At 45.5% G+C, this 26,674-nt stretch overlaps 1 protein-coding gene across 1 annotated transcript; it reads right to left on the bottom strand.

The window, feature by feature from the left end:
* Positions 1–13,080: 13,080 nt before the first annotated feature.
* On the bottom strand, positions 13,081–25,306 carry LOC125543718 (ATP-dependent Clp protease proteolytic subunit-related protein 4, chloroplastic). The gene is made up of 7 exons (XM_048707175.1): positions 24,999–25,306; positions 24,703–24,906; positions 24,200–24,255; positions 15,189–15,315; positions 14,719–14,796; positions 13,376–13,489; positions 13,081–13,287 (listed from the first exon to the last, which is right to left on the bottom strand). The coding sequence occupies exons 1-7, from the start codon at positions 25,206–25,208 to the stop codon at positions 13,219–13,221; spliced, it is 858 nt and encodes a 285-aa protein (XP_048563132.1). The 5' UTR covers positions 25,209–25,306; the 3' UTR covers positions 13,081–13,218.
* Positions 25,307–26,674: the final 1,368 nt, after the last annotated feature.

The following is a 26,674-nucleotide window of genomic DNA, read 5'->3' as shown; positions in this document are numbered from 1 at the left end:
GGGGGATGCACTGTAGCCACGCCGGCTGTGCTCAGCGGGGTAGGTGGCCCGCTGTTGCCTTGCTCATCTCTTCATGAGTACTTTTTCCGTCATACGCCCTGGACGGGACGGGAGCTGACCCATGGCCGGGTTGAGGGGCGCACTACGATTGCGCTTACTTGTCAAGGAATTCTTGACTCGCTAGGACCGGCGGCATGCGCGAGCGGATTTGGCCGGGTTACGAGATTTGGCCGAATTGCGGGTCTTGGCCAGGTTGCGGAATCCGGCAAGGGCAAGCCGGATTGAGGGTCGTTGCTAGCCTTGATGTTTTTGAAAAGGATCCGGGTTCCATTGCTTGCCAGGGGTTCATCCCCCCGACAAAGTATGTAGAAGAAAACTAAGCTATCCATATGTATCCATTCATGTAAAAAACAACAAAAATGGGGGGCGAAATCATACCTTGTGGGCATTTCATCAAACACCTTGTGCGCACCGACCGCCGACACAACAAATTGTGAGCTCTCCGGCGCTTCAGTCTGCGGAAGCTCGACTGGACGCCCTGCAAGTTTCTTCTTCGGCCGCCTAAAAGAGTCGTCTACCGCTTTGTTCTTCTTCCGGGACGCCGTCGCCGCTGCCGCATTCGGTCGCTTGGAGACTCATACGTCTCCATTGTATAATTTTTTATTGTTCCATGCCAATATTATACAACTTTCATATACTTTTGGCAACTTTTTATACTATTTTTGGGACTAACATATTGATCCAGTGCCAGTGTCAGTTCCTGTTTGTTGCATGTTTTTTGTTTCGCAGAAAATCCATATCAAATGGAGTCCAAACGGTATAAAAACTTACGGAGATTTTTTTGGAATATATGTGATTTTTGGGAAGAAGAATCAACGCGAGACGATGCCCGAGGGACCATGAGGCAGGGAGGCGTGCCCCTGACCCTCGTGGCCACCTCGTAAGGTGGTTGGTGCCCTTCTTTCACTGCAAGAAAGCCAATATCTAGATACAAATCGTGTTAAAATTTCAGCCCAATCGGAGTTACGGATCTCCGGGAATATAAGAAACGGTGAAAGGCTAGAATCTGGAAGGCAGAAAAACGCGGAAATAGATAGAGACATATCCAATCTCGGAGGGGCTCTCGCCCCTCCCATGCCATGGAAGCCAAGGACCAGAGGGGAAACCCTTCTCCCATCTAGGGAGAAGGTCGAGGAAGAAGAAGAAGAAGAAGGGGCTCTCTCCCCCTCTCTCCCGGTGGCGCCGGAACGCCGCTGGGGCCATCATCGTGTGACGGCGATCTACACCAACACCTCTGTCATCTTCACCGACACCTTCATCACCTTCCCCCATCTATCTACAGCGATCCACTCTCCCGCAACCCGTTGCACCCTCTACTTGAACATGGTGCTTTATTCTTCATATTATTATCCAATGATGTGTTGCCATCCTATGATGTCTGAGTAGATTTTCGTTGTCCTATCGGTAATTGGTAAATTGCTATGATTGGTTTAATTTGCTTGTGGTTATGTTGTTGTCCTTTGGTGCCCATCATATGAGCGCGCGCGTGGGTCATACCATAGGGTTAGTTGTATGTTGATAGTACTATGTATTGGAGGGCAAGAGTGACAGAAGCTTCAACCTAGCATAGAAATTGATGCATACGGGATTGAAGGGGGACCAATATATCTTAATGCTATGGTTGGGTTTCATCTTAATGAACATTAGTAGTTGCGGATGCTTGCTAATAGTTCCAATCATAAGTGCATAGAATTCCAAGTTAGGGATGACATGCTAGAAGTGGCCTCTCCCACATAAAACTTGCTATCGGTCTAGTAAAGTAGTCAATTGCTTAGGGACAATTTCGCAACTCCTACCACCACTTCTCCACACTCGCTATACTAACTTTATTGCTTCTTTACCTAAAACAGCCCCTAGGTTTTATTTGCGTGCCCTTTATATTTTTACAAACCTATCCCGTTACACCTACAAAGTACTTCTAGTTTCATACTTGTTCTAGGTAAAGCGAACATTAAGCGTGCATAGAGTTGTATCGGTGGTCGATAGAACTTGAGGGAATATTTGTTATACCTTTAGCACCTCGTTGGGTTCGACACTCTTACTTATCGAAAGAGGCTACAATTGATCCCCTATACTTGTGGGTTATCAAGACCTTTTTCTGGCGCCGTTGCCGGGGAGCAATAGCGTGGGGTGAATATTCTCGTGTGTGCTTGTTTGCTTTATCACTAAGTGGATTTTATTTGCTGTTCTAAGTTGTTCTCTATCTTTATTTATGGATATGGAACACGAAATACCAAAAAATAGGTTTACTTGCTACTCATGGAGATGGGGAACCTCCTAAACCCTCGATGCTCATTATGTGAAAGATATTATGCACTACTTCAATAATCCTGAGAAAACCCCATTCAATTATATAATGGGAGACACGTTGGCTCAACGTGAATACTTAAGGGATTATCGCTTGACTCAAAAAGGGAAACTATTATGGGATCAAATTTATATGTTGCATTGGTATGCTCGGCAACTATGCTTGTTGCTCTAGGATGATGGCTCCACACCTTCCCTTTTCATGCAATTTTAATGATAATGAAACCTTAGCTTCTTATGCTAATGGTATATATGATTACTATGATGTGGAACGAATAGAAGAATTTGTTGCTTTTAAGGGTGCTTGTGAAATTGAATCTTTGTTTAAAGAGTTTGAAGATTTTGATGATTTAGTTTATAGACCTGAAAATTTAGCTATCCTTAAATATTGCTATGAGAATTATAAATACAATTATTATATTGATGAATTTATTGAGAAAGTCTCCGTTGTCCGAGAAGAGACTAATATTTTGCAGGAGTCTATGGAAGAAGAAATTGATGAAACTATGAGCTCATTGGATGAAAAAGATGATGAGGAGAGCGAAGAACAAAAGGAGGAAGATCGGATTAGCTACCCGTGCCCACCTTCTAATGAGAGTAACTCTCCAACTCATAAATTATTTAATGTCCCTTCGTTCTTACCAAAGGATGAATGCCATGATAATTGCTATGATCCCGTTGATTCGTTTGAAATATCCCTTTTTGATGAACTTGATGCTTGCTATTCTTGAGGCCAAGATGCCAATATGAATTATGCTTATGGAGATGAACTTGCTATAGTTCCTTATGTTAAACATGAAATTTTTGCTATTATACCCACACATGATAGTCCTATTATCTTTTTGAATTCTCCAGACTACACTATAACGGAGAAGTTTGCCCTTATTAAGGATTATATTGATGGGTTGCCTTTTACTACTACACATGATGATTTTGATAGATATAATATGCATGTGCTTGCTTTTCCTACTTGCAATTATTATGAGAGAGGAACTACATCTCCTCCCCTCCATGTTTCTAATATGATAAAATTGCAAGAAATTGTTTATACTATGCATTGGCCTTTACTATGTGTGCATGAATTGTTCTTTTATGACATGACGATGCATAGGAAGAGAGTTAGACTTTGTTGTTGCATGATATATGTTACTTTGTGCTCACTACTAAATCACAAATCATTGTTAATTAAAATTGGCTTTGATATACCTTGGGATCCAGGTGGATCCATTACTTGAGCACTATATGCCTAGCTTAATGGCTTTAAAGAAAGCGCTGCCAGGGAGACAACCCGGAAGTTTGAGAGAGTCATTTATTTATGTTGTGTTCTTTTATAAAGTATAAATTAATTTTATCATAAAAATAATGTGCCAAGATTTGCCTTTAGGATGTTTACATTGCTTGTTGGTTTGTGCGGTGCAAAACAGAAACTTTGGCTGTAGTGCGCGATTTTACATTTTTTTTATTGGAACGTCAAACGGTTCTGAAAATTTTTGCACTGTCTTTCTATACAAATTGTTTATTTTTCCTAAATTTTTCAGAATTTTTGGAGTACCATAAGTATGGTGAATGTTCAGATTACTCCAGACTATCCTGTTTAAGAGAGATTCTGTTTTTGATGCATAGTTTGCTTGTTTTGATGAAACTATCAATTTCTATCAGTGGATTAAGCCATGGAAAATTTATATTACAGTAGCTAAAATGCAAAAACAAAATATGAATTGGTTTGCAACAGTACTTAGAGTAGTGATTTGCTTTATTATACTAATGGATCTTACCAAGCTTTCTGTTGAGTTTTGTGTGGATGAAGTGTTCGAAGATCGAGGATGTCTCGATGTGAGGAGAAGGAGGAGAGACAAGAGCTCAAGCTTGGTGATGCCCAAGGCACCCCTGGTAAATAGTCAAGGAGACTCAAGCGTCTAAGCTTGGGGATGCCTCGGAAGGCATCCCATCTTTCTACAACAAGTATCGGTATGTTTTCGGATTCGTTTCGTTCATGTGATATGTGCAAATCTTGGAGCATCTTTTGAATTTAGTTTTCACTTTTCTTTGATGCACCATGCTGGTATGAGATAGTCCATGGTTGATTTATAGAATGCTCTTTGCACTTCACTTATATCTTTTTAGTATGGCTTTATTAAATGCTTCATGTGCTTCAATTATATCATTTGAAGTTTGGATTGTCTGTTTCTCTTCACATAGAAAACCGCCATTTGTAGAATCCTCTTTTGCTTCACTTATATTTGTTAGAGTGTGGACATATCTTTTGTAGAAAGAATTAAACTCTCTTGCTTCACTTATATCTATTTAGAGAGATGACAGGAATTGGTCATTCACATGGTTAGTCATAAAATCCTACATAAAACTTGTAGATCACTGAATATGATATGTTTGATTCCTTGCAATAGTTTTGCGATATAACGGTGGTGATATTAGAGTCATGCTAGTTGAGTAATTGTGAAATTGAGAAATACTTGTGTTGAGGTTTGCAAGTCACGTAGCATGCACGTATGGTAACTGTTGTGTGAAAAATTTGAAGCATGAAGTGTTTCTTTGATTGCCTTCCTTATGAGTGGCGGTCAGGGATGAGCGATGGTATTTTCCTACCAATCTATCCCCATAGGAGCATGCGCGTAGTGCTTGGTTTTGATGACTTGTAGATTTTTGCAATAAGTATGTGAGTTCTTTATGACTAATGTTGAGTCCATGGATTATACGCACTCTCACCCTTCCATCATTGCTAGCCTCTTCGGTACCGTGCATTGCCCTTTCTCACCTAGAGAGTTGGTGCAAACTTCGCCGGTGCATCCAAACCCCGTGATATGATACACTCTATCACACATAAGCCTCCTTATATCTTCCTCAAAACAGCCACCATACCTACCTATTATGGCATTTCCATAGCCATTCCGAGATATATTGCCATGCAACTTCCATCATCATCATATACATGACTTGAGCACTCATTGCCATATTGCTTTGCATGATCGTAAGATAGCTAGCATGATGTTTTCATGGCTTGTCTGTTTTTTGATGTCATTGTTATGCTAGATCATTGCACATCCCGGTACACTGCTGGAAGCATTCATATAGAGTCATACTTTGTTCTAGACAGTAGACATCGAGTTGTAATATTGAGTTGTAAGTAAATAAAAGTGTGATGATAATAATTATTAGAGCATTGCCCCAGTGAGGAAAGGATGATGGAGACTATGATTCCCCCACAAGTCGGGATGAGACTCCGGACTTTAAAAAATAAAAGAAGCCAAAGAAGCCCAAATAAAAAAATAGGCCAAAGAAGCCCACCAAAACAAAAAAAACAAAAAAACAAAAAATGAGAGAAAAAGAGAAAAGGGGCAATGCTACTATCCTTTTACCACACTTGTGCTTTAGAGTAGCACCATGTTCTTCATATAGAGAGTCTCTTGAGTTATCACTTTCATATACTAGTGGGAATTTTCATTATAGAACTTGGCTTGTATATTCCGATGATGGGCTTCCTCAAATGCCCGAGGTCTTCATGAGCAAGCAAGTTGGATGCACACCCACTTAGTTCCCAGTTTGAGCTTTCATACACTTATAACTTGTAGTGCATCCGTCGCATGGCAATCCCTACTCCTCGCATTAACATCAATTGATGGGCATCTCCATAGCCCGTTGATTAGCAGCGTCGATGTGAGACTTTCTCCTTTTTGTCTTCTCCACACAACCTCCATCATCATATTCTATGTCCATGGCTCGCGCTCATATATTGCGTGAAGGTTGAAAAAGTTTGAGAATACTAAAGTATGAAACAATTGCTTGGCTTGTCATCGGGGTTGTGCATGATGAGAGCATTTTGTGTGAAGAAAATGAAGCATGGACAAACTATTTGATTTTGTAGGGATGAGCTTTCTTTGGCTATGTTATTTTGAGAGGACATAATTGCTTGGTTAGTATGCTTGAAGTATTATTGTCTTAATGTCAAATGCTAGACTATTGCTTTGAATCACTCGTGTCTTAATATCCATGCCGTGATTACATTACATGATCAAGATTATGCTAGGTAGCATTCCACATCAAAAAGTATCTTTTTATCATTTACCTACTCGAGGACGAGCGGGAATTAAGCTTGGGGATGCTGATACATCTCCTTCGTATCTATAATTTTTGATTGTTCCATGCCAATATTATACAACTTTCATATACTTTTGGCAACTTTTTATACTATTTTTGGGACTAACATATTTTTCCAGTACCCAGTGCCAGTTCCTGTTTGTTGCATGTTTTTTCGCAGAAAATCCATATCAAACAGAGTCCAAATGGTATAAAAACTTACGGAGATTTTTTTGGAATATATGTGATTTTTGGAAAGAAGAATCAATGCAAGACAATGCCCGATGGGGCCACGAGGCAGGGGCGCCCCAAGGGGGTGGGCGCGCCCCTGACCCTCGTGGCCACCCCGTAAGGCGGTTGGTGCCCTTCTTTCTCCGCAAGAAAGCCAATATCCGGATACAAATCATGTTAAAATTTCAGCCCAATCAGAGTTATAGATCTCCGGGAATATAAGAAATGGTGAAAGGCCAGAATCTGGAAGGCAGAAAAACGCGGAAACAGAGAGACAAAGAGACAGATCCAATCTCAGAGGGGCTCTCGCCCCTCCCATGCCATGGAAGCTAAGGACCAGAGGGGAAACCCTTCTCCCATCTAGGGATAAGGTCAAGAAAGAAGAATAAGAAGGGGGGCTCTCTCCCCCTCTCTCCCGGTGGCGCCGGAACACCGCCGGGGCCATCATCGTGTGACGACGATCTACACCAACACCTCCGTCATCTTCACCAACACCTTCATCACCTTCCCCCATCTATCTACAGCGGTCCACTCTCCCGCAACCCATTGTACCCTGTACTTGAACATGGTGCTTTATTCTTCATATTATTATCCAATGATGTGTTGCCATCCTATGATGTCTGAGTAGATTTTTGTTGTCCTATCGGTAATTGGTGAATTGCTATGATTGGTTTAATTTGCTTATGGTTATGTTGCTGTCCTTTGGTGCCCATCATATGAGCACGCACGTGGAGCACACCATAGGGTTAGTTGTATGTTGATAGGACTATGTATTGGAGGGCAAGAGTGACAGAAGCTTCAACCTAGCATAGAAATTGATGCATACGGGATTGAAGGGGGACCAATATATCTTAATGCTATAGTTGGGTTTTACCTTAATGAACGTTAGTAGTTGCGGATGCTTGCTAATAGTTCCAATCATAAGTGCATAGAATTCCAAGTCAGGGATGATATGCTAGCAGTGGCCTCTCCCACATAAAACTTGCTATCGGTCTAGTAAAGTAGTCAATTGCTTAGGGACAATTTCGCAAATCCTACCACCACTTTTCCACACTCGTTATACTAACTTTATTGCTTCTTTACCTAAAACGGTCCCTAGTTTTTATTTATGTGCTCTTTATATTCTTGCAAACCTATCCCATTACAGCCAAAAAGTACTTCTAGTTTCATACTTTTTCTAGGTAAAGCGAACGTTAAGCGTGCGTAGAGTTGTATCGGTGGTTGATAGAACTTGAGGGAATATTTGTTCTACCTTTAGCTCCTCGTTGGGTTCGACACTCTTACTTATCGAAAGAGGCTACAATTGATCCCCTATACTTGTGGGTTATCAGAGACGAGGGCCCATGGCTTCACGGCGGGCGACGGCGCGACGCCACCCTGCGAGGTCGTCCGTGGCGCCATGAAAAGGTCACGCACAAGACCGGTGCTTGGAGGAGGGCCGCCGGAGGAGAAGCCGAAAGCTCAAACCCGCACTAGGGTTTGCGGCAGCGACAGCGATGGAGGGGTTGTGGGTGTAGGGAGTGGTTAGGGGGATGTCGATGCGGCCTTCCATTGGTCGAATTTCGTCGGCGGCGGCGCGGGGCGGGGCAAAGGCAGGGCGGCCGGAGAGGTTCACGGCAGTTGGTCACTCGCGCGCGAATGTCCAGCGCGAGGGAGCGGGCGGACGAAATAAGAGGGGCGCGATTTCGTTTTCCTCCATGCGATGAACCCATTATACCGGGCGCGCGAATGTTGTGCGGCTACTGAAGCGCCGATTACGACCCCACGCACGCAAAAACACTATTTTTTCCAGCGCGCGCCTAAGAGAGCGCGTTTGTTGGAGATGCTCTAATGTGCACCCCGGCGTTTTTTAGGGTATGCCTAGGCGTACCATAGCTTTTATGGAAGGCGGAAACTTAATTACAAGAACACTATCACTCGCCGCGAACAACAAGGGTAGCATGAACACCACACCCCGACAAGTCCGAAGACATCCACCACACGACCAAACAAAAATTACAAAGCAAAAGAGTGTTGGGGAACATTGCATGGAAAACAAAGCAAAAATCTGCGCACACGCAAGATCTATCCATGGAGATGCATAGCTACGAGAGGGAAGAGTGTGTCTACGTACGCTCGTAGACCGTCAAGCGGAAGCGTTTATCAATGCGGTTGATGTAGTCGTACACCTTCATGATCCACCCGATCAAGTACCGAACGTACGACACCTCCGCATTCAGCACACGTACAGCTCGATAATGTCCTCGCTTTCTTGATCCAGCAAGACGGGTGAAGTAGTAGATGAGTTTCGGCAACACGGCGGTGTGGTGACGGTGGTGATGCAACTATCTCCGTAGGGCTTCGCCAAGCACTTCGAAAATATGACCGAGGATGAACTGGAGGGAGAGGGGCGCCGCACACGGCTAGGGAATCATGGTGTGTGTTGCCCCTCTCCCTCCTCTCATATATATAGGTGGAGGGGGAGGGGAGGCAGCCCTAGGGTGCCCCCAAAGGGGCCGGCGGCCAGCCCTAGTGGCCCGCCCTAGGTGCGCCCCCTTCCTTTCTTGGCGCTCGAGGAGAAGGCAGGAGGGGAGGCGCCCACCCCTTTCCTTTCTCTCATGTGGAGGGGAAGGCAGGATGGGCTAGCACTCCTCCCTTTCCTTCCCTAGGGTTGCCTTCCATGAGGAGGGGCGCGCCAGCTCTATGTGGGCTGGTGTGCTCTCCCTCGTTGGCCCAACAAGCCCAATAACTACTCGTGGCCTCTCGGAACCCCTTCCGGTACTCCGATAAGACTCTTGTGCATTCTGAAACATTTTCGGAGATCAAATAGTATCGTCCTATGTATCAATCTTTACCTCCGGACCATTCCAGAGCTCCTCGACATGTCTGTGATCTCATCTGGGACTCCTAACAGCATTCGGTCATCAACTCACATAACTCATATAATACTATATCATCAATAAACATTAAACGTGCGGACCATATGGGTTCAAGAATGATGTAGACATGACCGAGACACCTCTCCGGTTAATAACCAATAGCAGGACCTAGATGTTTATATTGGTTCCTACATATTCTACAAAGATCTTTATCGATCGGATGTGGAGTTTCTACACCCAGGAGCAAATGCTCCTGGTGTGAACAGTAAAATCAAATAAACTAAAAAACAATTCAAAAAATTCTGAAATTTTTTTGTGCCATACTTTCACAAATGTTTGTTGTGCCTGCAAAATTTCATCGCAAAATCATATTGGTCGAAGGTAAAAAAAACAAAATCGATGCTCCGAAAATGTTACTTACAAAAGCATTTTGGAGCTCTGATTTTGTTTTTTTACACGCCTTCCACCAATGTGATTTCGCGATGAAATTTTGCGTGCACGACAAACATTTATGAAAGTATGTCGCAAAATAATTTCAGAATTTTTTGAACATTTTTTCTATTTTTTTGATTTTATTATTCATACCAGGAGCATTTGCTCCTGGGTGTAGAAAGGTACTTCCGTTATCGATCGAACATTTATGACAACATACGTAATTCCCTTTGTCTGTCGGTATGTTACTTGCCCGAGATTCGATCGTCGGTATCTTCATACCTAGTTAAATCTCGTTACCGCAAGTCTCTTTACTCGTTCTATAATACATCATCTCGTAACTAACTCCTTAATCACTTTCTTGCAAGTTTCTTGTGATGTGTATTACCGAGAGGGCCCAGAGATACCTCTCCGATACACTGAGCGACAAATCCCAATCTCGATCTATCCCAACTCAATAGACACTTTCGGAGATACCTGTAGAGCATCTTTATGATCACTCAGTTACATTGTGACATTTGATGGCACACAATGTATTCCTCTAGTATTCGGGAGTTGCATGATCTCATGGTCGAAGGAATATGTATTTGACATTAAGAAAGCAGTAGCAATAAACTGAACGATCATATGCTAAGCTAATGGATGAGTCTTGTCCATCACATCATTCTCCTAATGATGTGCCTCCGTTATCAAATGACAACTCATGTCTATGGCTAGGGAACCTTAACCATCTTTTGATCAACGAGCTAGTCTAGTAGAGACTCACTAGGGACTCTGTATTGTCTATATATTCACACATGTATTTACATTTCCAATCAATACAATTATATCATGAATAATAAACCTTTATCATGATTAAGGAAATATAATAATAACAACTCTATTATTGCCTTTAGGGCATATTTCCATCAGTCTCCCACTTGCACTAGAGTCAATAATCTAGTTCACATCGCCATGTGATTAACACCGATAGTTCACATCGCCATGTGACTAACACCCAAAGAGTTTACTAGTCAATAATCTAGTTCACATCGCTATGTGATTAATACCCAAAGAGTACTAAGGTGTGATCATGTTTTGCTTGTGAGAGAGGTTTACCCAACGGGTCTACAATATTCAGATCCATATGTATTTTGCAAATTTCTATGTTTACAATGCTCTGCATGGAGCTACTCTAACTAATTGCTCCCACTTTCAATACGTATCCAGATTAAGACTCGGAGTCATATGAATCGGTGTCAAAGCTTGCAACGATGTAACCCTTTACGACGAACTCTTTATCACCTCCATAATCGAGAAACATTTCCCTAGTCCTCTTAAGTAACTAAGGATAATTTTGACCGATGTCCAGTGATCCACTCCTGGATCACTATTGTACCCCCTTGCCAAACTCATGTCAAGTTACACAACAGGTCTGGTACACAGCATGGCATACTTTATAGAACCTATGGCTAAGGCATAGGGAATAACCTTCATTCTCTCTATATCATGATTAAGGAAATATAATAATAACAATTTTATTATTGCCTCTAGGGAATATTTCCATCAAAGAGTTTGTCCTAACTAACTGAAAACAACACCGCATCTCGACCAACGCCAGACACCTCCAGAGACTACAATGTCTTTGGGCGCACTGAATGCCTGAGAGGAGGTGGCAATTAAATGGTGGGACTTGATCGGATCCGAGAAACACAATGTCTTGGGCGCACTGGCGATGGTCGTACATAGCGTCGTCAAGGATCAAGAAAGGACCACGACGAACACCGGAGGAGAGCAACGAGGAACCAAAGACGTGCCTCCAAACACATTGCTCTAAACAAAGAAGCGACGTCGAGGACACCGCCATCGTGTCGATCCAACCGAATTGAGGCTTTCGCCCGGAGACACCCACCACTCCAACCGGGCGAGAAGAATGTCGAATCTACCTCGACAACAACTCTAAGGAGGGGTATGCCACCCACGGGCGGCATCGTAGTCGGCCCGACCAAAGCTGAGCAAGATTTTCATCCGAGCATCACACATTTCCACACCACGAAAGAATCAGCAAGCACCATCCATGTGGCCTCACACCGTAGCTTCATGCCATGTAGCCGCCAGCCGAGGACCGCCGACAGACCGCGTGATAGAGAGAAACGCGGCCCAACCAACATCTCCAACATAGCCGAATAACAATAGCCACCAACAATTCCAGCAAGGGTCAGGACCGCCCGCGGCGGTTGTCACCCACATAAAGAGACAACCTTGTGACGACCCAACACTTCTTGATGAACAACTCCCACGCCGACATCATTGAGAGAGCACCGCCACTTGCTACAGAACCCAGGAGAATTTTAGGGAGTATTAGAGAAATTGGGAACCGGAGCAAAGTATAGATGCTCCGATGCCAAATTTGTCCGAGCGTAAATAAATTATGGTGGGAGCATGGATAGTTAGAGTAAAATTATGATGGTAGAGGTGAGAGCATGTTTTCCTTTATTTTTTTTAGACTAGTCACAATGAGAAATAACTTAGACTAGTAACATTACATTTTACTAGACTGTGTTACTACTTACACAGTGGGTAGTAACATATGTGTGTTGTCCTGTTATAGTTCATTTATTAGCCTATAGACTCATTTGTCTTGATATGTGTGATGTTACAATAACTAAGTTACCACCATCACCTCTTTTATCATTAAATATGTGCCACATAAGCAAAATTATCTTAAAAAGTGTGATGTTACTCCCACTATGGTCAGCCTTACCAATGATGTGTCCCATCTAGTTGACATTTGGCATTGACTACATCGGAGAGAAAATGACAAGTTGGCACTAATGTTAAATGCTAATGATGTTGGCAAATTTGACATCGTAAACATTGTGGGTGGAAGCCATAATGCTCAGAGGCTCGGCTCGCTACAGTGGAGCTCAACGGCTTTTTCCATGTGGAATTTTTCATTGCCATATCATGCAAAGTTTTTGTCCTATGCTCAAGTTAAGCTCCCTGACGTGAATAGTTTTAATCGTAGCTACGCTTAATATGGGGAGGAGGGAGTAGAGAAACAAGACTGAAAGTAAAACCATTTGGAATCACAGCTCAAGGAACCAGATCGACCCAACCGTAGAAACACGAGCATTATTGAGCCACGAAATCAAAACGGCAATCCCGTACCAGAATTCCCCAGCCTAACACTTCTGCATTGCATTTGCCTGTCCAAAAATCTTGCTACAAAAATACGCCTACGTGTAACACCCCATTGTTAAATTAATTCTTTCTTGACTTCGGACACGAGGCCGGCGTCTGTTTGGCTTTTCACATTGTGCAGCACCTGTAGAATTGCAATGGCGTTTCACTGATGAGTTGCTCTTAAAACAGGTTCGTTTTGCTTGCAATGGGTGGGATTCGTGAGAACATACCTTGTCAATGATACCGTAATCCACTGCCTCGCTTGGGCTGAAGTATTTAGGCCGTCTGATGTCTCGAGCAATCTCTTCCATTGGTTTACCAATGTGTCTTGACAGCAGCTTAACCTGAACAGCATAAAGAAGAGTCAGAAAACTCATTATACCGAACCAATGGCCTCGAATAATTGAATCTCCCTTCAGCTCTCTCTTTGTGGTCAATTAGTGTGATCTATGTATCGTGGATGAAAACAGTGCAAACAAACTTCTTCCAAATCACAAGGTTTTATCATCATTTCAGTACAAAATAGTAAGACCATATGAGGCCACACCATATTTCATGCAAAGCAACTACACCCTCTGTTTCTAAATATAAGACCTTTTAGAGTTTTCAATAGGGACTACATACGGATGTATAGCCATATTTTAGAGTGTAGATTCACTCTTTTGCTCCGTATGTGGTCCATATTGAAATCTCTAAAAAGACTTATATTTAGGAACAGAGGGAGTAGATTCTTGCCCACATCAGGTCAAGAAGCAATCATTATCCATAGGAAAATTTGGTTTCCAGTAAATTTGCATGTGACCATGCTTTTTTTACATGGATCGCTGTTGGAATGACTAAATATTGAGGTGTCATTATCATTTCCTAGTACAGAAAGCAAAAATATAACCATAAACTATGATACTTCTACATCCCTGTATGGGCAATATGCTTAATTTTCTTTAAATGAAAAATGCTTACTTATTCAGGATCCAGGGCCCTCTACACAAACAGGGATCCCCTATGACAGCAACCATTGTCCTCTCCCCAAAGCCATAAGCCTATATTTCCATACCATGTGGACACCCTAGAGATTTTTCTAAAATATATGCAGGTTGTACTGCTAATGAAAGATTATCAAATACTCCGCCTGTCCCATTAATGACCTTTTTTGACACAATCAGTGTCAAAAAAGGTCTTACATTATGAGACGGAGGGAGTATCTGAGAGCTCATTCAAGCCAGGAACTATGACTGAAGTTGATACAAAGAATGCTACACAGGGAACTAGTGCATACTTCATGTGCTGTGACCGTGGCAACGTTTGGAAATTGAATGAAGCATCTTCAATCTTCAAACCATGAAGACATTTACAAATAATAGAGCAGATGTTGTACAACAAAATCCTTACTGCCACTGCTATTGATTATCAAAAACCAAAGAATTGAAGAAAATAGGAGTCTAGAATTGCACAAGTTGGTATGAGCCCATGGTAACTAGAATAATATGAACATGTTAACAGTAAATAATGCTGAATTAGTTTGACTTCAAACTGAGGTTATCAGCTCTTTCTTTCCGGAAGAAGTGAAAAGTACCATTTCTATCTTCACATTTCGTATTTCCTTTCTTGCTATGTCAACATCTGTCGCCTGACCTTGAAATCGACCAATTGGCTGCACATTGCAGGTCAGAAGAGTAAGACAATCTAGCCTCATATTTATAAACAAGAATAAGGATCTTGTACACAGCTAAGTGTGTTAACAAAAGAAGTATCGGCGTGTTTTTTGGTGCCCAAGCAAACTAAACCAAGATTTTAACTATCGGTTTTTTTAGAGGAGCTATCGAAAATTTTGGTCGCACATGCATTGGAATTGGATGAAGGGGCATGTGCATTCCAACACGGCAAAAATGGCAATATCCATACCCTGTGTGCATATACTTACCACAATCTAAGAAGGATATAATACGATATTCTGCCTTCATCATCTAATTACTCGTGTGCAGTATAACCATCTAAGATAGAAATTAATACGTTATCTCTATCATCAAAAGGAACAGAAATAACCTGCTTCATCATTATCGTCGATGATGGAAGTGCGGCACGGTTACCTTTAGCACCAGCAGCCAAGAGTAAAGCAGCTTCTCCCCATGCATTGCCAATACAGAGTGTGAAAATTGGAATTTTGACATACCTGCATTTGGTGAATACATATAAGACAGCATTGCAAAAGTATTGCTGGAATTGCTAGGATACATGCATTTTTTTCGAGAAGGAGGATGACCCCCGGCCTCTGCATCAAGACAATGCATGCAGCCATTTTATTAATTATTCACCAAGACCTTACAAAGTAATACATCAACAAGTCTAAAGCCACCATCTTGGCAACAACTGCCGCTACTCCTATCAACTGGATGAAGGGGTGCAGATTGTCAGGGCCGCCCAGACCTCATACCAAAGTCCAACATGTAAAGCCAGAGGCCCCACCCAAGCCGAATTGCTGGGTATGGGTCACACATTGGTCCGGCGCACTCTCAGCGAGCATCGCATGCGCACACTGCAGAGACCGTCGCCGCCGTCTTCCACCAATCCATCTTCAGAGAAGATACTGACGCATCACCTTGCCAGGCCTGCCGACGACACCACCACAACGCCAAACGACGCCACCTCCCTACGCGCGTCCATCATCACACATCCGTCGCCGAGACCCTGCTACGCCACGTCGTCGATGTGTCACATGAAACGCCGATCCACTGCGGAAACCAACCGCTGGTCCCTAGAGCCAATGCTGTAACGCCCCGAGACCGTTGTGCCAGGTGTCTTCCAGTTATTCGCTGTTGTTGCCTTGTCATTCGCTTGCGTGTTGCATCTTGTCATGTCATCATGTGCTTTGCATCATCATGTTTTCAAAACTTGCATTCGTCCGGGTTCCCCAGTTCCATCCGTTGTCCGTTCTGAGCCCAGACACACTTGCACGTGCCCGCGGCACATCCGAAATAGTATTTTATAAGTGGCCGGAAAATGTTCTCAGAATGGGTTGAAAGTTGGCGTGCGGTGTTGTTTTGTTGCCGGTAGGCCGCCTGCCAAGTTTCATCGCATTTGGAGTCCGTTTGACGCCCCAACGGATAACTATAGCGGCATTATAGTCGGTCAAACGTCGGTCTTCGAAAACAGTCGCCGAGCCTCTCCTCTTCTCTCTTCTCAGCCCTTTGCCTTCTGCACTACCTCTCACCGCCAGGCCCTACCTAACCTCTCTCGTCAGCCCGCGGACCTCCTCCCGCGCGCGTCCGAAATCTGTCCCGGACCCGACCCGGACAGTCGGTACCGCTGTGTCCGGATCAACCCCAAACATCTACAAAACGTCACCGTTTTCTCATTTGGACTCCCTAAGCTTTTATTTCACGACCATCCGATTCCGATCAGAGGGACCGAGGTAGCCCCTAACCTAATCTGTGATGTATATATAGTCCACCCTTAGTCATTTTGAACAAACCCTAAAATCTAGGGACTTTGTCCCGTCGAGCCGCCACCACCTACCGCATCTACCTCGGGATCCCCTTCTCCTCATTTTTCCTCCACCCACCAACGGGAGCCCGAGCCCCTTCTCCCAGACCCCGAGCACTCGATCCACCTCGCCGTTGCCTCCTCCTCCAAATTCGATCGGGAGAGGAGATCCCGATCTGAAGCTTCCTTGCGCCCGTGCCGAGGCCTTGCCTCTTCCTCCTCTGCCCGACACCCACCGTCCTCGCAGCCTCCCGTTGCCGCGACCCCGTTCGCCTCGTCGGGCCGAAGCTCGCCGTCGCCGGCGACAGCAACATCGTCGTCGCCGCTCCTCCTCCGCAACCTCGAGCTCCCTGCCTCCTCGCGCCTTCCTTCCCTGCTCCCAAAGTCAGCCACGAGCGAGCGCCCAAGCCCCTGTCGAGCTCTTCCTCTGCTCGCACAGCAGCATCTCGTCTTCGTCACCATGCGCCGCTGTCCAGGCCAGTCCCGTCGCCCCCGCATTCTTCTTTTCTCCCGTGCTCCTACCTCGTCTCACCTCAGTCTCCCTCACTCTGTTTTGGACCAGGGGCCCCGCGCCATGGAGCTCCATGTCCACCGGCTCGCCTCCGCTTTGATCCGGCAGGGAACGAGACCCCGGCGATCTCCCGCGGCCGGATCCGGCCACCCCGACGCCCTGTGCCCTCGGGCCCCGCCGGACCTCCTTCCTCCGTGCCATGTCTCGCCGACACCATGCCTCACCTTCGCCTCGAAAACGCAGCAGTTCCGCCGTTGACCGAGCCACTCGCCCGCGCAAGGCCTGCTCTGCTCCCGCCAGCGACCTGCAGCCCAACCCCGCCTCAAGCGGCGCCGCCTTCACAGGACGACCGCGCCAAGTACAGCGCCACCTCGCCCCGCGGCGTCGACCTGCTGCTAGCGCCCCTGTCGAGCCTCTCTGCTTCGCCCGCTCGCTCCCCGCGTTGACCCGTTCCAGTGCCAGCAAGAACAAGCGCCAAGGCCCAGCGTGCCCTGCCAGGCCGGCCTGCTTCCCCTCCGAACTGGGCCTGGCCCATGGGTGAGGCCGCCCCCCCGAGCGCCCTCCTTTTTTTTTTCTCTGTTGGGCCAGCCAGTTTTGGCCCATATCATTTTTTCCCTGCCTGCGATTTTAGCCTTTATTCCAGAGACGACTGTTTTACAAAAAAAACCCTGTTGTTCATGCATATTTTATCTCCCAAACGGTGCATCATATTAAAACAAGTTATATATGAAAAATGCTTAGAATTATGTGTAGATTAATAATATGCCACTTTCATCTATGTTTAAAATGCTTAAAATGTTGTTTGTTTAAATTTTGCCCTTGCCATGCTAAAATGCTTTATTTCTTAACTAAATAACCGTAACTCGGTTTGTAACAAACTTTATATGTAAATGGGGTGGAAAAATGCATAGTTTAACATGGTGGCCTCACTTTGCATGTTTAACAACCCTAAAATTGTGTTTAGGGCAGAACAGTACCAAACCTAATATATGCATATGAGGAGTTTCCGGACTTGTTGTTGTTCCAGCCTCATTTAAACTTGCCTAGATTAGATAGTTTCATCATGCTTCACCTCTTGCCATGCTAACAACATTTAACCTTGTTGGGTACATAAACAAGATCGAACTAAATAAGTCACGTGGTGTTTCATCAATATGCAACGGAGTTGCATATTGAGCTCCACTTAATTTGTAGGGTTGTTTGTGCATTTTGCCATGCCATGCCTCTTTAAACCGGACATGCATCATACTTGTTTGCGCATCGTGCCATGCTTATGTAATGTTTGTTTACTATGTGTTTGCTTTCTTTCCGGTGTACTTCTTCTCGGTAATCCGGTAACGTCGTGTGTGTGAGGATCCGTTCGACTACGTCCGTTTGTCTTCTTCATGGACTCGTCCTTCTTCCTTGCGGGATCTCAGGCAAGATGACCATACCCTCGAAATCACTTCTATCTTTGCTTGCTAGATGCTCGCTCTTCTGCTATGACTATGCTGCGATACCTACCACTTGCTTATCATGCCTCCCATATTGTTAAGTCAAGCCTCTAACACACCTTGTCCTAGCAAACCGTTGTTTGGCTATGTTACCGCCTTGCTCAGCCCCTCTTATAGCGTTGTTAGTTGCAGATGAAGATTGGAGCTTGTTCCATGTTTGAAACATGGTTATTTTGTTGGGATATCACAATGTCTCTTATTTAACTAATGCATCTATATACTTGGTAAAGGGTCGAAGGCTCGGCCTTATGCCTGGTGTTTTGTTCCACTCTTGCCGCCCTAGTTTCCGTCATATCGGTGTTATGTTCCCGGATTTTGCGTTCCTTACACGGTTGGGTTATAATGGGAACCCCTTGACAGTTCGCTTTGAATAAAACTCCTCCAGCAAGGCCCAACCTTGGTTTTACCATTCGCCACCTAGCCTCTTTTTCCCTTGGGTTAGGCCAGCCCAAGGGTCATCTTTATTTTAACCCCCCCGGGCCAGTGCTTGTCTAAGTGTTGGTCCAAACTAGAGCCCCTTGCAGCGCCACCTCGAGGAAACTCGAGGGCTGGTTTTAGTTGTACGGATTGCTTATCCGGTGTTTCCCTGAGAACAAGATATGTGCAGCTCCTATCGGGATGTCGGCGCATCGGGTGGTCTTGCTGGACTTGTTTTACCATTGTCGAGGATGTCTTGTAACCGGGATGCCGAGTCTAATCGGATTGTCTTAGGAGAAGGAATATCCTTCGTTGACCGTGAGAGCTTGTGATGGGCTAAGTTAGGACACCCCTGCAGGGATTTGAACTTTCGAAAGCCGTGTCCGCGGTTATGGGCAGATGGGAATTTGTTAATGTCCGATTGTAGAAAACCTGAAGTTGATCTTAATTAAAATACATCAACCGCGTGTGTTACCGTGATGGTCTCTTCTCGGCGGAGCCGGAAAGTGAACACGGTGTTGGAGTTATGCTTGACGTAGGTTGCTGTAGGATCACTTCTTGATCATAGATTCTCGACCGTGCTTTTGCCTTCTCTTCTCGCTCTCATTTGCGTATGTTAGCCACCATATATGCTAGCCGCTTGCTGCAGCTCCACATCATACCTTTTACCCTACCTATAAGCTTAAATAGTCTTGATCGCGAGGGTGTGAGATTGCTGAGTCCCCGTGACTCACAGATACTTCCAAAACCAGTTTGCAGGTGCCGATGATACCGTGCAGGTGACGCAACCAAGCTCAAGGAGGAGCTCGATGAAGATCTTGTCCTTTGTGTTGTTTCGGTCTAGTTGATCAGTAGTGGAGCCCAGTTGGGGTCGATCGGGGATCGGTGTAGCATTTGGGGTAGTCTTCTTTTATTTTGGTTCCGTAGTCGGACCTTGTGTGTATCTGGATGATGTAATGTTATATTCATGTATTGTGTGAAGTGGCGATTGTAAGCCAACTATGTATCTCTTTCCCTTATGTATTACATGGGTTGTGTGAAGATTACCTCACTTGCGACATTGCTTTCAATGCGGTTATGCCTCTAAGTCGTGCTTCGACACGTGGGAGATATAGCCGCATCGAGGGCGTTATAAATGCACACCTCCAAGAATGACGCCCCAAGGGGGGAACGACACAAAAGTGCCACCGTCATCCGATCAACTGATCTAGGATTTCCCCCGGAGGTAGCGGATAGAGGTGTGGAGCATCTCCACGGCGATGCCTTCAACAAGGGGACGACACAGAAGAGTGCCTCCATCGCCGGCCTTGGCAACTACTCGAGAGCAGGGTTTTCACCCAGATCTGCTCAACGAACATCCAGCCTGCATCGTGTGCATGGAACCGCCAGCGCGCAGCGAGCAGGCCACTCCGACCAGATCAGATCTGACCGGAGGACAGACCACGCCTGCAGCCGGCCCGTCCTCCACGCCGCCACCACCGAACAGGAAGGCCTCACCAAGGAGCCACCGCCCAGGATACATGGATCGCGGCCGCTATACCAACGCCGAGGAGCCGGAAAAGGGCCCCGCCGCCGCCTTCCCCGGAGACATCCGGACTTTGCCGGAGGGTGCCTCAGGCGGCGACGAGGGGAGGAAGATGTGGCTGGGGAGGAAGGTGCGGCGGAGGCGGTGGCAGCCGAGGAGGGATCTGGTTGCGGTGTTGGGTGGCGGCGGCGGCGCTAGATGAGTCCTAGGTCACGAGGTCTAGTCCCCTGTCCTCGGCAGCTGTCTTGAATACTCTACTTAATTGCCGAAATTGAGAATACGATCAAGAGCTTAGGCGCAGCTCTAGGATACACGCATATCTTTAGACATGATTAAGAACTAAGAATATCTTTTTGGATGAGGGAGTAAGGTATTGACAATGGCTCTTAAAATAACAGAATTTTTAATAAACAGTTCGCAGTAGTTGTGTCCCAATACTCACTTCTGCCATAGAAGTTACAACTACTCAAAAATGCCATAATTCCATGAGATGCTTGCTCAAAAATGCCATTAGACACATAAAAAATGCCATCATTCCATCATATGTCTGCTCAAAAATGTCATTGGGCACCGTTACGGTCAAACCCGTTGACCATGTTATATGACCAAAATACCCCTAGACCCACATGTCAGCTCTCTCTATCTCATAATGATAAGTGTGGCCTCCACTTGTCAGGAGTAAGCAAGCGAATAATTTTACAGGAAAATAAGAATATTGTTGGGGATCGAATGGGACCTACACTTTACCGTAGTGAGATAGAGGGAGAGCTAACATGTGGGTCCATTGGTATTTTAGTCATATAACATGGTAAACGGGCTTTGAGCTGACAGTAGTGGTGTAGTGACACTTTTGAGCATGCGCCTAATGAATCAATGGCATTTTTGAGCAGTCGAAACTCCTAGTGGCAATACTGAGTAGTGGGACACAATTAGTGGCATAATTGATAAAGAACCTTTCTACATAAGCTGTTTCCAGGACTCGAACCCGTGACTTCATGGTCACAAGGCAACAGCCTTTACCGTTGCGCCAAGGCAACTTTCCTAACTTCGACTAACAAAATATGTAAATTATTGATATTGTCAATATGAAAATAGTAGCAGTAGATTCACCATATTGAATTTCCAACACAAAAAATAACCATATTAAATGTGTATGTGATAATATTCGTATAGCCTTTTAGAAATATTTCCATATAAATCAGTCGCCAAGGATGCATCTTGGAGGCCGTCGTGTGTCCAAATCTTTATATATTTGTGATGCAGGGGAGTGTTGGCAACTTGGCATAGCTTTGGCATGCACAGAGCCACAGATCATAACGATAGCTGAATATGTATGCACAGTTTGTCCCAAACAATTACCCTATATTAATAATCATGCAAAATGGGAGAAGTGAGCTAGCATTTGGCCAAGAAAGATAATGTTGGTCCATAACACAGTTCAAGTGAATCAGAGGTGAATTGGGTGCAAGTGATGAGTTAGAAACAGGGAGTTGGGGCTTGTGACTCGGTTAAGGTCTTATGGGAGAGATAGTGTGATCAGTCAGGAGGGAGCATCAAGTGCCGTTTTATCCTCTTCTATGTCAACTCTAGGCTCTTGCACACTAGGGGTCAAGGTTACATTATTTGGGGCTTGTTCCCAGACACCAGTGACCACCAGTCCTCCACATCAAACAACCCTGCGGAGAAAGAAGGGGCAACCCGGTGCACGTTGCTCCCGCTTGCGCAGGGTTCGGGGAAGGGTCCGACCACTTTGGGTCTATAGTACACAGCCTTTCCCCACATTTCTGCAAGAGGCTGTTTCCAGGACTTGAACCCGTGACCTCATGGTCGCGACAGCTTTACCGCTGCGCCAAGGCTCCCCTTCTAACAACCCTGCGGAGAACATGGGCAGAAATATGGAAGTGATGAAGATGAGGGTAAACTATGTGGGAAATAATAATAACGCTCTTCTACACTATGTTTTAACACTCCTACAAAATGTTTTTCATTAATAGTAAAAAGGATATTTGTGAGTAAACCGAGCCAGACGCAGTTGTCGTTCCCCCACTGGCTCAAAAAAAGGGGACGAGTTGGAGAAATATTATTGTCGTTTGATGAAGGTTTGAATACAACAAATCTGCATGTGTTCACATCTGATATCATTTATTGCACGACACAGCGTAGAAATAGTCCACCTGACTAATGGTTATGAAGGCAAAGGCAAGATTGCTCTAGACTTCTTCTACAGTAACAGTAAGCTCATATTTGTGACCACCAATAATTCTATATGTAACTTAAAGGGCGATGATTCCACATTTTACCAACAAAATGCAATTAATGAGGTCCTGCAGTATTCATACCTTCAGCATGTCAAAAACAATATTGCACATTTCATATGAAGAAAGAACTAGCAGCTAGTATAGAAGTCATGATCGGTTAAAAATGAGTAAATTGCACAAAACCACCACTTTGAAGGCTAGGTTTGCGAAAAACACTACAATACATTTTTTTTGCAAAAAACACCATGTCTACGGTAATCTTTTTGCCAAAAACACTGATCGGCGGATCTTGCTCAGTTAAGTGAGTTTATGATAAATGGGGCCCGCCAGTCAGGCCGACATGGCACAGCCTAAGTAACGGCGACATTGGCTAACGTTATCATCATGTGTGGCCCCGTGGGTTCCACTTGTCATTGAAACAAAAAGAAAACTGATTCGTCAACCTCCCGTCGCGCTCGCTCCTGCCGCGCACGCTGCTCGCCGCGGCCGCCGTGCCCGCTGCTCGCCGCGGCCGCCGTGCCTCGCTGCTCGCCACGGCCGCCGCTGCTCGCCGCCTCCGCAGCCGCTGCTCGCCGCCGCCTCCGCGCCTCGCTGCTCGCCGCCGCCTCCGTGCCTCGCTGCTCGCCGCCGCCTCCGCGCCTTGCTGCTCGCCGCCGCCTCCGCGCCTCGCTGCTGCCGCACCCGCTGCTCGCCGCCGCCGCCGCACCTGCTGCGTGCTCGCTGTTCGCCGCACCCGCTGCGCCCCGCTGCCTGCTCGCCGCGCCGCTGCATGCTCGCTGTTCGCCGCAACCGCCGCGCCCGCTGCCTGCTGCTCACTGCCGCGGCCCGTCCCAACCCCGACCGAGGTCGCCCGTCCTGCCCCCAGACGAGGCAGAGCCCGCCATAGTCGTTGCACGCAAATTGTTCGATGGAATGCCCAGGAGAGGCTTGTTAGGCTGACAAGCAGGCCCCATGTCCAGCAAACGTTTTCATGTAACGGTGTGAGAAATTGGTGCCACGTCAGCCTGACTGGCGGGCCCCATTTGTCATAAACTCACTTAACTGAGCAAGATCCGCCGATCAGTGTTTTTTGCAAAAAGATTACCATAGACATGGTGTTTTTTGCAAAAAAAAAAATTGTATTGTAGTGTTTTTCGCAAACCTAGCCTTCAAAGTGGCGGTTTTGTGCAATTTACTCGTTAAAAATGCACAAAATAACGGCAAGGGGGATGTAATCTAGAGGAATTAGTTACAGAAAAAGGTACTCTCTCCGATCCAAAATAAGTGTCATGGTTCTAGTTCAAACGAAAACCACGACACTTATTTTGGAACAAAGGGAGCACATGCGTAAAAAGAGGTGAGCATGGGGGAAAACGTAGGCAGGAATTGACCTCATAGCATCATATACAGCAAAAGCTTCCGTCTCGTAACCCAATTTCTCGCCATTCTAAACAAGGAGATAAATGTATTAGTGCAATCTGAAGACCTAAAATAGAACAAAATTCTGGTAGTACATTGAAGATTATCGAGTTGTTACAGATAATGTGCTGCAAGAAAAAAGAGAACTTAACAAACTGTAGGTGAAAGATATAAGCAAATTTTCATTTTTTAGATCATTATAACTTCCGAAGTCTGACCTCTCTATGATCATTTTCAACAAAATATGCATAACTGCATGCTATCTGAATCATCCAACGACTAGTAAAAGAAGTTGAACGGGTTAACATATTATGCTAATCGGGTATTAAAGATCGACATACTCCACAGGCTACCCTCAATTGAGGTGCATTTCATACCTAAGCATTAACTATCAAGGCTAGAAGGAGGTTTTGGAGACACGCTCATTTCTGTAGCAACAATCATATGTAGCAATAGGTGGAGCAGAAGCACCGACCTTGGTAGTGCCGGTGGAGTTGATGTACATGTAGATGGGCTTCTCCGCGTCCTCGTACTGAAGGTAGAGGAACTCGGCGAGCATGAGCTCCGTCACCGACGGCACGAGGCACATCCCCAGGTACACGATCCTGTTCTTGTAAAGGAACGAGGCCAAATCCGGCGGCGGCTGCTCAAACGCTGTTCCCCTCAGGAACGGGATAACCTGCCAAGCAAGAAGACGGCAATCAGTTTACCCAGCTGGATGAGCCATGGTGCAGATTCAGCCAGGAAGCAGCGATGTGCAGCTCCTCGTACCATCGCGACGACATCCCTGGTGCCGCGGCCACCGGCGGGGTCCGGGTGGGGGGTCAGGAAGCGCTGCTTGGGGGTGGCGGCGACGAAGGCGGGGGAGGCAGCGAGCGCGCGCGGACGGGCCGCGAGGCGGAGGTGGGGGGAGGGGGAGGAGGGGAGGGCGGTGGGAGGGGAGAACAGGGCGCGGGCGTCGAGGGCGGCGACCGCCTCCATGGCGTGGCAGTTTGGGGGAGCGAGCTGAGCTGAGCTGAGGAGGAGCGGATAAGCCCCGGCGGTCGGGGGTTTGTGGTTCGGGCCGACGGCTACACTGGGCATGAAGAAAATCGGCTATTTGCCACTTTGAACACGCGGCTTCGCAAAAATGTCATTCTTTTTTTTAAAGTACATCAATGACTTATCATATTTTTATAGAAGATAAAATATATGTACAAGAAGTCTGTTCTAATGCAAAAAAAGTCAAACGCGAACACACACCGACACGTAGGAGTCTATGAGCTAACTTCTCACAAAACGGTGTATCATGTCATTTCTGTTGCCACTCTTAATATGGGCTTTGTGAATAAAGTACCAATGTCATTTCCTCCTTTTTATTCATTTTTATTTTATTTTTTATTTACACGCACATGAAAGGACTAGACTACTCCTGGCTTGTCCAACTTTATCTATTTCCGTTGCTTGGTGTGGTAGAAATGCTTCGAAGCAGGCTCTCGTCACCATAGCTCGTCCACGCCTTCGCGCGCCTTCGAAGCTCGCCATTGCTTGCTCGCTCACGCTTGCGTCCCGCCAAAACTCTTCTTTGCCTCCCCATCACGGTAGCGTGTTGTCGCAGCACAGCCACACTTGCGCCTGCCGTCGCAGCTCGCCCACGCCTAAGCTCACCGATGTAGCTCTCAAGCGACGTGCTAGAGGATTGGCGGAGGCGGCGACCAACAGCAACACCAGTGTCCAGTGGCATGACGGGCGGCGGCGGCTGAACCCTTTTGAAGGTTCTTGGGGGAAGGAGGAGAAGACGTTTAGATGTGTGTTGGTGCTGAAGATGGATTGCAATCCACACTTGTTCACGGATTGCAATTTTGGCAATTACATTAAGATTAGAAGTCATGTTTAATTCCACATCCAGTATAAGTTGCTGGATTCGCGGTAGCTTATTCCAACACCAAGGAAATGGAGTTAGCTGGAAGTGGCAAAAATCATTATTATCACACCTCCAAAATAAATTACTACAACAAACAGGAATGAAGAGTAAACGTTCATTGACTCATTTTCATATGGAATATGCAGGGGAATGAAGGAATACTTTGTCACTATTTCAGATCTTCCAACCCGATTACTTCATGCTGCATAAACAGTGGATATTGTCTTAATACAATTAAGTAGCAGCTCATAATTATTTTCTAGTTTTCTAAAATTCCTTGCACCAGACCAAGCTCACATGTAGAGTTGAAAGGATTGATACGGTCAACTAAAGGGGGTGAATAGGAGACTATAAATTTTAATTTTTCTTGTCAGTTTCAAGGTTTAGCGGATAATTAAGGTTCACTAAATATGCAACTAGGTGGTCACAACCTATATGACAAGCAGGCTTAAAGCTAAATATGCTAGGCAACAAACTAATTAGCAAGCCAACAAGCAAACAAAGCAAAGTAAAGTGCCGGAAATGATTAACCACAAGTGAGACG

The sequence above is a fragment of the Triticum urartu genome, chromosome 3, assembly GCF_003073215.2.
Source record: "Triticum urartu cultivar G1812 chromosome 3, Tu2.1, whole genome shotgun sequence".
In the NCBI taxonomy this organism is placed as follows: Eukaryota; Viridiplantae; Streptophyta; class Magnoliopsida; order Poales; family Poaceae; genus Triticum; species Triticum urartu.
The sequence above is the reverse complement of the archived record's forward strand: the minus strand, read 5'-3'. Positions and strand labels throughout refer to the sequence as shown.

Coding starts and splice junctions, on each gene's coding strand:
- LOC125543718 (XM_048707175.1), bottom strand. CDS start 25,208: ATGGAGGCGGTCGCCGCCCTCGACGCCCGCGCCCTGTTCTCCCCTCCC. Junction 24,907..24,998: donor CCAGGGATGTCGTCGCGATG/GTACGAGGAGCT, acceptor CTTGCTTGGCAG/GTTATCCCGTTCCTGAGGGG. Junction 14,797..15,188: donor CGACGATAATGATGAAGCAG/GTTATTTCTGTT, acceptor TGCAATGTGCAG/CCAATTGGTCGATTTCAAGG.